Source organism: Atta cephalotes, assembly GCF_000143395.1.
Source record: "Atta cephalotes unplaced genomic scaffold scaffold00033, whole genome shotgun sequence".
In the NCBI taxonomy this organism is placed as follows: domain Eukaryota; kingdom Metazoa; phylum Arthropoda; class Insecta; order Hymenoptera; family Formicidae; genus Atta; species Atta cephalotes.
The window spans coordinates 1,153,970-1,167,301 of record NW_012130097.1 but is presented as its reverse complement, the minus strand read 5'-3'; the positions used below and the strand labels follow the sequence as shown (position 1 = coordinate 1,167,301).

Here is a 13,332-nt window from a genome sequence, read left to right as displayed (position 1 = left end):
TAGTAATTTCATTGCAGTATTCGTAGCGAGATTCATAATATTCTACTCGATCAAAACAGTTAATAATTGTCCCTTTAAACAAAAATCATAAATGCGCGCTGCACATCTCGTAAAAATTACAAAACTTAATAGAACCTTTCTTCCTCTGAATATAACTTTTAGGAAGAGTCACATTTGCATTTTAAAAGCGTTAATTTCGTGTTCTATTGAGGCAAGCATCATGCGCTCCAGTTTCTCGCGAACTATTGATATCTGCGTACGCGAAAAATAAGAAAAAAAACTAACATTCCTGTTGAAAAACTGCACCTGGAAAACACCGCGAAATTTATCATCTCGTTTTACAAGTGCGACGTCTCAGACTCGGCTCGCCCATCACTTCTTTCCACTTTGCCGTACGCTCTTTTCTCTCTTTCCTTTTCTCCCCCATCGTATATTTTACAAACCGCCCCCTCTCCCCTCTCTCTCTCTCACACACACACACACACACACACACACACACGCGCGCGCGCGCGCTTCTCGCATACCGATATATATCACTGAGAACCGCGGCGTCCTTCCAGCGGGATCGCGGCAGGAACAGTCCGCTTCGCTGCCTAACACGCCATCGATAAATTATCAACGGCATCGCTTGTACGCGATTCCGGCAGGCGGAAGCTCACCCGTGAATCTCCTTACGGGGCTGCTCATCAGCATTCACGCGCGCCGGAAGAATCCCGTGTGAAAACTGGATAGAATCCGACTTGCTAACAATCCTCCGATCGCGAACAGAAACTAGTTAACTCTCCTTATCTACGCCTTGTCTACGTTGGCCGTGAATTGCGATCGAAATCATACCCTCGTATATCTCGGCGATGTAACTGATTAAGCGATAAGCGATGCACAGACAATAGCGAGGGCCGCGAATGATAACAAGATCGTTGACGACCCACTGTGGAGCGGTCCGTTCGGATGAGTCTTCATCGACGGGTCTGAAACGAAAAATGCAAATTCATTTCTTTGATACATCAAGTTTCCTTTCTCGTTTTAATAAAACGAATTCCCCATAATTGCAATCAGAATAAGAAAAGCGGTCTCATCTACATGAACAGAATGATGTTTGGTATTTATGACTATATAATTATATGATATTATGTTATAATTATAATTAAAAACTCTATTTTTACAGTTATTACTGCTATAATAACAATAATTATTATATTACAGTTTTATATACAAAAAACATATAGCTGGCCTCGATTATTTATAATCGTCTTTAGGGTGGCCTATACACATAAAAAAATATCATGCTAAAAAATATTCTGCTAAGAAAAGTGTTACACAGTTTACAATTTTAAGTAACGATTATTTTTAACAAAGAATATTTTCTGACTAATAGTCTTAAAATATACTTATTACAAATTTTAAAGAAAAACTTATTATGTACTCAAAACAAGAATGTATTTTCTCTTGAAGAATATTATAAAATTTTATCCAAAAAGTAACTTTATATAACAAGCAAATTGAAATAACTATAAAATGGAGTTCCTAACCATAATTATTTTATCATGCAATTAGTCACAAATACCAAACATTTTTCTTTCTCAGCTTTGTTATTTTAAAATCGCTGCTGCCTTTCCATTCCTCGCACTGCTAATAATTTTTATCTCCTATGCTTTGTTATTAATCCGAATTCTCTTTTATTATTGGAATCTCTCTTATTGAAATGTGCTTTCAGATAATATTTAACCATATTGCACCGCATGGAATTACGTATTACCAGAATACTTCGTGCATTATTTTACAGTTGCAATTGCCTTTGCATTCAGTAATTAAATCATACTAATTCCTATTATGCTCTTTCATCGGAAAAAACTTTTCTCTCTCTTTTGTCGGGGCACATCGACAGATAATGTGTCATTTGATACGTGCTATAGAATCCTGGTCGAGAACGAAGTCCTATCGCTAATAATGATACTCGATACGCGCCGTACACAGGATTCATCTGACAATGAAGTTTCCACCGGGAACGTACCGGCTGGCTATTATCAAAATGCAAATCAATGCAGACGTAAATAGCCCATGGGATACGATACCTATCGTGGTGGGACCCATTCCAGAGCCGGAGGCCTCGTCGTCATCGTCGCGATCGTGGCCGTCCTCGTCGTCATCGATCTCGCCGTTTCCGTGCTGTCTCCAAACCGGGCTATCCCCGCTTCCGGAGCCATCCAAGGCCTCGTCGGCCAGAAAGGCATCTGGTCCAATGTCGGACGACAATTGGGATTGCACCAACTGTTACGAAAACACGTAAAATATGGACATGCTCTCGTTATCATCGCATTAGTTTAAAAGTACTAGTATTATAGCAGTATTGTTTAAATATTTCAAATTAATTATTTCTATAAAGTTGTCCGCATCCTATTGTTATAATTATTTCCTATTGTCATAAATCGCTGCATTGATAAAAAAGACATAACTGAAAATTAGCAACTTTTCTTTGGCGCATTTTTAATCCCATAACTGAAACATATGAATCCTGATAATCATGAAAGATTTTCTTCATTTTTAAATAATATAGTAATGTAGACTAATTCTATGTTTCACAGTTCTTATTTTTCAGTTCTAGTTTTATTTTATTCATGTAGGATATAATTATTTTCGTTCTATACGCTGAGAGAAAAATTTTTAGTATTTCTGACTCTAATTACAATTATACATTTTATAATAATTCTAATTACAGTAACATACAATACAGTATAATACAATATAGTCAAATATCAAAAAATTGTTCTGTAATATGCTGAATTCAAGTATTACAATTTTGTATGATTAAAAATTTTAAAACTTCTAAAATTATTAATAAAAATTCTTTAATGAAGATGTTCATATGTTCTTTTCTTAGGATCACAAAAAAATATGTGTACTTATTTGGTGATTAAAATTCTTTCTGAATTAGAACAAAATTTTAAATGGATAGTGAATATGCATAATTTCATTTTCTGTTCATTTTATATTATATTTTAAATTATAATATATTCTTTAAAACTATGTGATGAGATTTTTCAAAATTCGAATACACTGCAATCCTAGTATTGACGAATATTTCGTTTTTATATTATTTTTTTTCATAACATATACAATATATTAATCCTTAGAATCGATGATTTCCATTCATCTCGAAAAATGCTAATTTCTTATTTTTGCCATTTTTTTATCAATGCGACGAAATAGTATCATATTGTTAGAAATAAGACATTGACGAGATTAATTGTTATCAATCGTCGCTCAATGAAATACTGCTCGTTATGCGTGAACAAGGTGGCTACAAATTACAACTTGACTACGAACGTAATTGAAATCGCCGACTAAGTGTGGGGATAACGCATAATTTTCCGAAATTAATGGCTATTATATGCCAGAGTCTCGTCGGAAAAATCGCGAGCACACGCTCGGCAACCGCCGCGTGAATGATCACGAAGAGATGATAGGGATTAGCTTTGTCATTGGTAACTCATTAAGTTGTAATAATTGTCCCATTTACCCAAAGATCTCAATTAACTCACTTGACCCATTGCAGATATAAGCAATTAATCGCCAACACTCTTCCTTCAAACTGAGTCCCTTCACGAATATAACAAAGACATAGATTTATATTCTGCTAAAATCAGACACCGACAGACACGTCTCTAATCTCACTGTCTCTCTCAAACACTTCGTGACCATTATTTAATACTCGCACCTGCCAATAATACTTCGAGTCCTATTATTCACTGTTTCGTGACCCGATATATCATGCCGCTCGATTATGCGGTCGTATTATACGCACATAGAAAAACCTATTTTGCTAAAGTATCTAAAAAAATTTTACTCTCTCAAAAACTTTTAGAGAGAATCTCTCACTCTGAAGAATGAAATCTTATCTTCTAAAGATTGAAAACTCTTTTTTCAGAGTGAAATTCCACTCCAAAGAATTTAGATTAAATTAGATTAAATTAGATATGGATATCTGAAAATAATTTTGTTAGACCGAATCGAAATAATTATTCAGAAAATTCAAGCATAATGAGCAAATGTGCTACAAAATGCTATTGTACAAATAATTCTAGCAATCAATTTGTGCGTTTTATATAATTAATTGAGAGTTCAACAAAATTTATTTTCACATCTGTTTCTAGCTAAATTTTTCGATAGCAAATCTTTTTAGCAAAACCGTTTTTTTTTTCATGCATGTACACGGTATATATTTGAACAATCCGGGGAATCCCGAGTGAATTTTTCGTCGACGAAGATCTCGTTTCACGTTACGGAATTGCATGACGCAAATTAACAAAGTTATTTGGACAAACCATTTATCGGAGATAGTCGCTCATACAACGGATAGCAAATCGATCATGAACACCGTGTATACATGCGTACATACGCGTGTCTGACGATATTCCAATCAGAAGTAAGCGGCCCGATTCCTCACACGCGAATTAACATGTATATAAGGCACTATGCGTGTATTCCACACGCGACGGTTGCCAACTTTAATGACGCCGCAAACCTTAAGAATATGAAAGAATACGATGAAAGACGAAGAATGAATGACAAACCGTAAACAAACTTGTTTAAAAATTTGGAAATTTATTTACTTAGAAATCTATCCTCAATTCCGATTCATACAGAAATATAAATCTCCCGAAATTTTAATAACTTTATGTAGCCTTGGACCAAAAGTATGAAGCATTCTCACATATTGAATCATCATAAGTAATCATTCCCTATCTAATGAAAAATAAATTAAGTAATAATTTTATTGAAAAATATATTTATATTACAATAATTTTAATATTAAAAAAATTTTTTTTCATTACAGTCTTTTCCAAGAAGATGCAAACATTGAGAATGATTATACTTATGATCAAGGCTATATAAAATTAGTTTATATACTTATAAACTATATATAATTTATCAACTTTATATAGTTGCAAATTTAAAGTTAAAAATTTGATGTCATTAAGCCTGATTTCACTGAATGTTTGATTTTACTATGTAAGAATAATTTTAATCTCGATTTCTCTTATATGTTTATTTTTTCTAATTCTAAATTAATAAAGAGTAAATTAAATCGAGATTAAATCTTACGTTGATAGAACCGGACCTCAGAGGTATATATATTACAAATCCAAATGTGTAAAAAAATGACATCAATATATATATGTAACTTAGTTTTCAATGTAAAAATAACTTTTACACGTTAAAAGATGTGAATCCATTTTTTAAATACAATATAGTGTTTTATACTGCTAAAAACTAATCACACACATATAATCATTTTTTACACATTTGGATTTTCAATGTACAGACGCGACGATCATGAATCAGATACGCAATAATTTTTTTAGAAATAATTGAATTATAAAACTTACAATGATTATCCTTTATAACATAATTACTTTAGCGGTCAAGCGATCAACTCTCCCGACATGTATTTATACTGTATTGAACGAGTTTGAGCACCCACATGTGCTTTCAGGTGAAATCTACGCAACGCGACACGTGCCTCGACACACCGTCTACGATCTCTATTCTATGAATAATTCTAGATAGACGAGAATTTATGATTTGTCTGGTACACTCGTCTAGCAGTCACCGGGCGAGCTTTTCACACCAACAAGTTATCGCGATAACAGTTTACGAATCGCGACAAATCGCTTTACCCGATGAAATTTGCATCTAATATAGAAACGAGAGAATAAAAATTTATAATGAATCTGCAGCGAAATCAGCATCTTTTAATTAAATTCCGAAATAGCAACAAAATAATTTTATACAATTTTATAATGATTTTTATATTGTATTGTATAATAAAATTATGTGTAATTAAACATGTAGATAATAATTAATAATAAATTAAATAATTTATAATATTTATATATATAATAATTTGATAATTATTATAATGTTATGAACTTTTTATTTTTACAAAAGTATAAAATTATATACATGTATATACATAAATAAAATTATAATAATTATCACATATATAAACATATTTAATTATTATTATTAATTATATCTACATTTTTTTCGATATTCAAACCTGCATATGTGCGAAAGAAATTTATCATTTTGGTTCAAATCTCGGAAAGAACTTGGAAAGAGGAAAACGTGACTTTTATTCCTAAGCTTCCATCATCGCAGATTCTGACGAGAGTCAACCGCTGTTGTTCATTGCACGGCGTTTGAATTGAACGAACGAATGAAAACTGCAGCACGATTTAATCCGAGGGAGAGGAATCGCACTTAAGACCTCGGCGACGAATTACGACTTCATGTACTCACCTGATTAATGTGCCTCAATTGGTCAATGAGCGCGCTGGTGTTCGTATTGCCGGAGTAGCTGGCTGGCGTCGACATCGTTATCGTGAATTCAGGATTGTATCTTTGAGCGTTCAAACTGGAATCCACTACAGTTTTCGTATATCTGAAACAAAATTTAATCGCGCCGTAATAAAAGTGAATTAATTTCGTGAAATTACGTTGTATACAGATAAGCAGATAATTTTGTAAATAAGAGCTAAATGAAAATCACACGATAAGAGATTGAAATATCAATAATCTTTATTATATTATAACAGAAACATAAACGTAAAATTTACGACGCGATTTAAATATCAAGTGTAAAAGCGGAATTGAAAATTTATATTTTTCGTATAAAAATAAATATATATATTATATATATTATATATTATAAATATATATATATTATATATATTATATATATGAAACAGTTTAATAAAATTAATATTTATATTTTATAATACAATATTATAGTTCAAATAAAAATATTCTCTTTTTATCTTATTTAATGTATCTTTTTTAAAAACATATCTTCTTATTAAAATAAGGATCCAAATTCTAAATTGCTGCCAAATTTTTACTTTCGAATACAAAAAAATTTCATATATGTTTTCATTTAGTTACAAAAAATACTTGTAATGCATTCCTTCAAAAATACTTGTAATAACATTCAGAAAAGAAACTAGAAGATACGAAGATACATATGACAATCTCATTATCAAGCTGTCATATTGCATGTCTGCGATTCAATAAAGCGAAAACAAAAATATCTATATCAAATATAAATGATATATCAAATATAAATAGATGTACTCATACCAAATATATACATATGTTCATGAATAGCCTAAAAGTCGGCGATACTTCGCTGGGGCCCTTACTGTTTATACAGACTTGGCTGTGAAAGCATGAATACGCGTCGTAGCGTTTAAACACAATAATCGGAGAGTTATGAATAGAATACACCGAGCATTTCTTCCGCGAGCTCAACACGAGTCTGGTTGCGTAAATCGTGAGTGTTAAATTACTTCGATATTCGCTTCTATCTTCCCCCATATTAATGATATAAGCTCTCGCCTTGTTGCCAATACGTTCTAACGTACCACCCAAATGAATCTGTAAACCAGACAGGTGGATAGGCTATTGCATATATTCATTAGAATCTTAATGAGACACGATATCAAGCCATACTTTGAATAACTAAATTATACGGCCAACAAATTTACACCGAGAGAAATGTTCGGTATGTACATACATTTATTTTGTTGAGATGTGATTACAGAACAGAAACTTTCTTATTTTTTCATTTAGAAATTGTGCTGTTCTCATAAAAATTTGATTAGATTCTATTAAAATTTTTAATAAGACAACAATTTTTGTTATTCTAACCGCTGTTCTAATTAAAATTTAATTATTCTAATCGAATTTTAATTAGAACAATTTTTAAAGGAAAAAGTAATAAAGTTTTTATTAGTCAGTTTAAAATAAAATAAATGGTTATACATATTAAAATTTCTCAATACGTTGGTTCGCCTTTCTCAAATACATTGGAAGGAAACTTCAGAAAGCAGTCTCCCTATAAAAAATATGAAATTAGAAATCGATTTTCACATACCGTAATCTCGGCATGAAAATTCCCATCCAGAATTTGTTGCTCTTTGTTTGATATTTTACAGAAGTACAAAGCGAAAGCGAAGCTCAATCCCGCACGCGCGTCTACCACGCATTCATCCGAGATATACCCAGTTATCTTCCGCGCTTCTATCTTCTGCGGGGTGCTGACCGACAAGAGACAAATCGCTTCGTGCCGCTTCGCAGAATATCGCCTTCCGCTTTTCGATCGCCACGCGATTAAGCGTCTGCGAATCAATGAACCGGGAACAAATATATCCGCGAATAGTCTAGAAGTCGACGATACTTCGCCGGGGTTTTACAAAGAGCGGCCGTTATTTATATTACATTGTTCTCGCTAGTCCTTTATATTATTGCAACGAGTGGTATATAACGTAATATAAAATGTGTGTTACGAAACACCTTAGAGACAAAATTATCTCAAATCTAAAACTAATCAATTCGCCATAATTTATTAATCCACGAAATCATTGTTATTAAAAATGACAACTATTATAATACGTTTTATATACTCCTGCAATTTTTATATTATTTACCGTTAGCATTTATACGAATTTCTAATTAATTCGCCATATTTATTAATCCACGAAATTATCATAATTATACGATTTCATTGAAGTATCTAAAAACTTAAAACACAGATTTGAAAATAATTTTGTTGAACCATCAAAATAATCATGTAGGACTTAAGATGATTTTTAGAATGCTAAAACTTTTTGCAGTATTACTCATGTTTAGTTGCCCACATAATTATTTATAATTTTAATTATTATTAATAATTATACATAATTATTTATACAATCCAACAAAATTATTTTCAGACCTGTAGCTAAATTCTTAAATACTTCAGCAAACTTCGTTCTTTCTGTGTATTAAAAAATAATAAGTAACATGAGAAGTACTTCAATTTTTATCATTGTTTATCATTGTTGGCAATGAATTTTATATAAATTTCTAATTTTTCTCCTTATATTCATATCTAAAGACCTCAATTCGCTTGATCTACTATGTTGTTTCGTTATTATTATTTATTATTCCATTAATACCACTATTCGAATGAAAAATATTACATCGCCAAACAGGCGTACCAAAGTATCTAGCGTGGCTCGAATAGCTCGATAGCGAATTGAAATATCGCCGAAGTCGTGGGGCCGACTCTTCTTCTCGGTGCTTCTGAATGCCGGCCATTCACGAAACGACCTCCTTGAGAAAGATCGTCCTTCACCCTCCTCTTCATCCCTTTTCACCTCGCGCACATGTCGCGCTTCTCAGTTTTCTTGCATCTTCCAGCGATTTTCCTCGCGAACTTTCTTCCGCTCCTTTTCCGCTAAATCGTACCTTGCGGCGTCTATCTCGAGTCATATCTTCTTTCAAAGCACTATATAACGTGCGTAAAGTTTCCTTTACAAACTCCCTCACCAATTTACGAATTTTGATACGCAAAACTTAAGGATTTTAATTTTATGATTCCTTTAATCCTTGAATATCACACTATACTACTATTTTGTTACGCAACTCGTGTCTGGCATACTTAACTTTAATTGCTTGTAAAATAATTTATAAAAATAAACATTATTACAAATTTTCTTTTAATTAAAATGCCAGATATTAAGAAATGCAAATCAAAAGGTTATAAGTACTTATAAGACAGTCAACATTGGATGTTTTTTCACACTCTAAAGTTCACATCAGCTTTAAAGATTGAAAATTGAGCTGCACTTTTTCAAGACTAGCTCAATTGTCATTCTTTAGAGTGAGATTCCACTCCAAAAAATTTAGAGAACATGTGTATATATAATTTTTTATTTAATGTAAATTAATCATTAAAAAATAATTAAACGTTTCAATTCTATTTATAAGTCATTTTCAATAAATCCAATTAATCCGAAAATAATTTATATTCAAAAATGTGGAGTCGAAACGTTTATTTTTTAAATTTATATTCAATAAAAAAATCGTATTTGACATATAAACATCCAGTGACACTTATAAATACTTGTAATTCTCTAATTTATAGATTTAGAGTCTCTTTAAAGCCTAATTTCATTCTTTAATTAAAAAATGCAATGATATGAAGTAAATACATGTACTTTCACTAGTAAAAAAATTATAAGCAATGAAGTTTTGAAAAAGATTACATTTTGAAATAAAAAACCAGTGGCATTGAAAAGTTAAAATTATTAGTACACTTGTTAGAAGAAAAGTAAGAGCTGAGATGTAGCGTTTTCTTCTTTCTCCGCTTGAGTATTTCTTCATCACTAACATAAGTACAATCTGCACGATCTCGACAGCAAGAGAAACGAAGACCGGGTGAAACGAACCGACAAAGACTGATTTTGTTTGGCGATCGAACGCGAAAACTGTTCAGATGAAAACGATGCGTTTTCCACCTCATTCGTTGCGTGTTATCACAGCGCACAGAGTATTTGATCAATGACGTTTGTAACCAAAGGAGATATAAGACAGGAACTAAAACAAACGTAATTCCTCCCCCGAGAGTATATTATTTCGGTCCGAGCTTGTTTCTTCACGGGAACAGTTTTGTTCCTCCATTAACTCGATCGACGCTTTTGTAATTAAAGCCCGGGTTAAATTTCCGTTTAAGTTCGCTCGAAACTGAATAAAGGATAGAGGTAAATTTCACGTAAGGTTTGAGTTTCAGTAGCTCGGTAACTCGCAAGCGCTTTTTTGACCTCGCCTAACTCCTCGCGGATGTCCGCTGCAAATTGGTCAAAGAATCCGCGAATAAAAGAGGAAGGAAAGAGGGACGTGATGGATATAGGGACTACATATCGCAGCCTTTATATCGCATATAGCGTATATAGGTGGTTGTTCAGCTGTGAAGCATGTATGCGCGCATCGATCTCCACTGCCGGGAGATGGAACATGCTTTGGGGCAGATTAATATTTCAATGCCGAGAAAGACCGCCATGAGACGCCGCCATTATTCCGCGAATTCCGAAAGCAAGGAGGTATCCGTATCATCTCGTGCGCGAAATAGGACATCGGTTTCCGACCTAAATACGAAAGTCATATCCTCCTGGGCCACATTTTGTCATTTTGAAGAAGACAGTGGCTCAACATTCTATGTTAGATAACACGAAGTTTTCTTTTGTATTATTTGTACACTTGGATGCAATAAAGATAAACGAGTTTTCTGAACTTTTAGAAAATATTTTGACCGCAGTATAAAAATATGAAACTACGCTACGATATGTGTGTATATTTCCAAATGATAATTAAGTTCAAGTAATTATGGTTACAACTTTAATATCTTATATAGAACAATTATGAAACACAAAATTAATTAAAGTATATAATACTGATATTTTTTATATTGATATAACTGATATTTTACGTGCATGCACTATAAAAAAATTATATGTAAAATTACAATTTTTACATGTTATTTATGTAATTTTAATATACTTTTTTTACAGTATCTCGAAAAAAAATTAAGTCAGCAAATTTTTTTAGAATTCATTTATTTATATATATATATATATATATAGATAACGATTGGAACTTAGAGTAATGACGGCTGTCCTCGTTGCATTGCGCTTGTGTCGAGAAATTCGACAATGCGATCGAAATAGCCATTTTAGAGAAGGCATTCAATCAAGATGAAATTGCCGTATCGAGGAACAGCTTCGATTTTAGAATCGCTTTAATCAAAGCTTATTTCGCTGCAAGGAAAAGTGCTTTTATAATTGAGCGGATGAAGAAGTTCGCTCGATTATTGCGGCGATTATTTCGTTGATCACATTGAAACGCTAAACGCAACTAAATTAATCGCGGCTAGTCTCCTTAATGGCCGGATACAGCTATGTTCTCACGATTGTTAGAAGATACACCACTGATCGTCCATCGTGGAAAAGAACGACAATTCGGCAGGAATAAAAACCGGACTGTTGCGACTGAAAGAACAATGATTATTGTTTAGAACTTAACAAAGTCTCTCGTTAACAAAAAAAAATTAAGATTGCAATTTTATGCGGCCAGTGTCGCATAAATTTACTAAATTTGCATCACACAAATTTTAACGAAATTAAAATTCAAAACAAATTCGATTTTAATCTAGAGGATTTAAAAATCATTTAAAATTATACAGACATATATACGAGAATATAAATGTGTACTAAAAAAATGTCTAATATAATAGCTATTAAATGTTGAAAATATTTTCAATTAAATATCCGGTTCATATAATAAAAAATAATTTTACTTTTATAAATTTAGTAAAAATTACCAAACAGTTATATTCGTATTATTATGTTCGGTAATATTTATTAAAATTTAGAAAAATAAAATTATATTTTTGATTATATGAACCGGATATTTGATTGAAATTATTTTAATCAACATTTAACTTATCAGACTTTTTTTTAGTTTAATAACATAGTATTGCATATAAATCGCATATGTTTCGAATCTTAATGAAATTTTAGTGTGGAAAAATAAATGTCAAATTGTTATTAAATCATATACAAAAAAATGTCTTACAATTATAGCGAAAATTATCTAAGTACGAAAAATTAGCTAAAATAGATAAATTTCTAGCAAGTACCGACATATTGGATATGTATTGCATTTAGTCATAGACAACAGAGATAGAATTTTAGATATATGCTATAAATTCTATGCATATGATACATAATTTTCTATCAGATTCAAAAAATAGCTATAATTCTAGCTGGAGCAGTAAAATAATTTTATAAAAAGATGCTTAACTAATTGTTGCCCATCAGCGATTATTACTTGATGGACAACAATTAGGTAACATTAGATATCTTTTTATAATTTAAAGGTTTGATATTTGTTTTTCTATATTAAAGATGATCCCAGTATTAAATATCGGTATGTTTGCGACTTATATAAATTATTATTATATTTATATTTATCACTGATATATGTACCACAAAATTTTACAAGTATTAACATTGTCAACCAGCTCGGCTTACTAGTCTCTCTGTATGTGGCACTTTATATAATTTATCTCATATAAGCCTACTCACTCATTTTATATTTAATTTTAAATTTTATTTAATTAATTTAATGTTAACCTAATTTTAAATTGAATTTAAATATTTTATTTAAAAAATGATAAATTATTTCTTTTTTTTATTTCTTTATTTTTTTTCTATCAATCGTACTGAAAATCGAGCAAGATCGCGTATGCATTTATCTTCGAAGCCTGAGCTTAAGGCTGATTTCTTAAAAGGCGCATTTTTACAAATACCCTCGCGACAAATGGGCCGAGCCAGACTCTCTATGAATGACTCGCTATTCACATCGCTAGAACATTGATATTCCACTAGATGCTATCTCTCGAAATGTCTCGATATATATATATATATATATATATATATGCGGGCATCA

General features: G+C 31.7%; 1 protein-coding gene across 1 annotated transcript in view; it reads right to left on the bottom strand.

Annotated features, from left to right (window-relative positions):
- Window positions 1-861: 861 nt before the first annotated feature.
- Window positions 862-13,332, bottom strand: part of LOC105621349 (division abnormally delayed protein) — a 56,139-nt gene continuing 43,668 nt past the window's right edge. The window contains exons 6-8 of the mRNA XM_012202814.1: window positions 6,304-6,445; window positions 2,073-2,268; window positions 862-968 (exon numbers count right to left, since the gene is read on the bottom strand). Of these exons, the coding sequence (XP_012058204.1) occupies window positions 862-968; window positions 2,073-2,268; window positions 6,304-6,445 (445 nt within the window). The remainder of the gene's footprint in view (window positions 969-2,072; window positions 2,269-6,303; window positions 6,446-13,332) is intronic.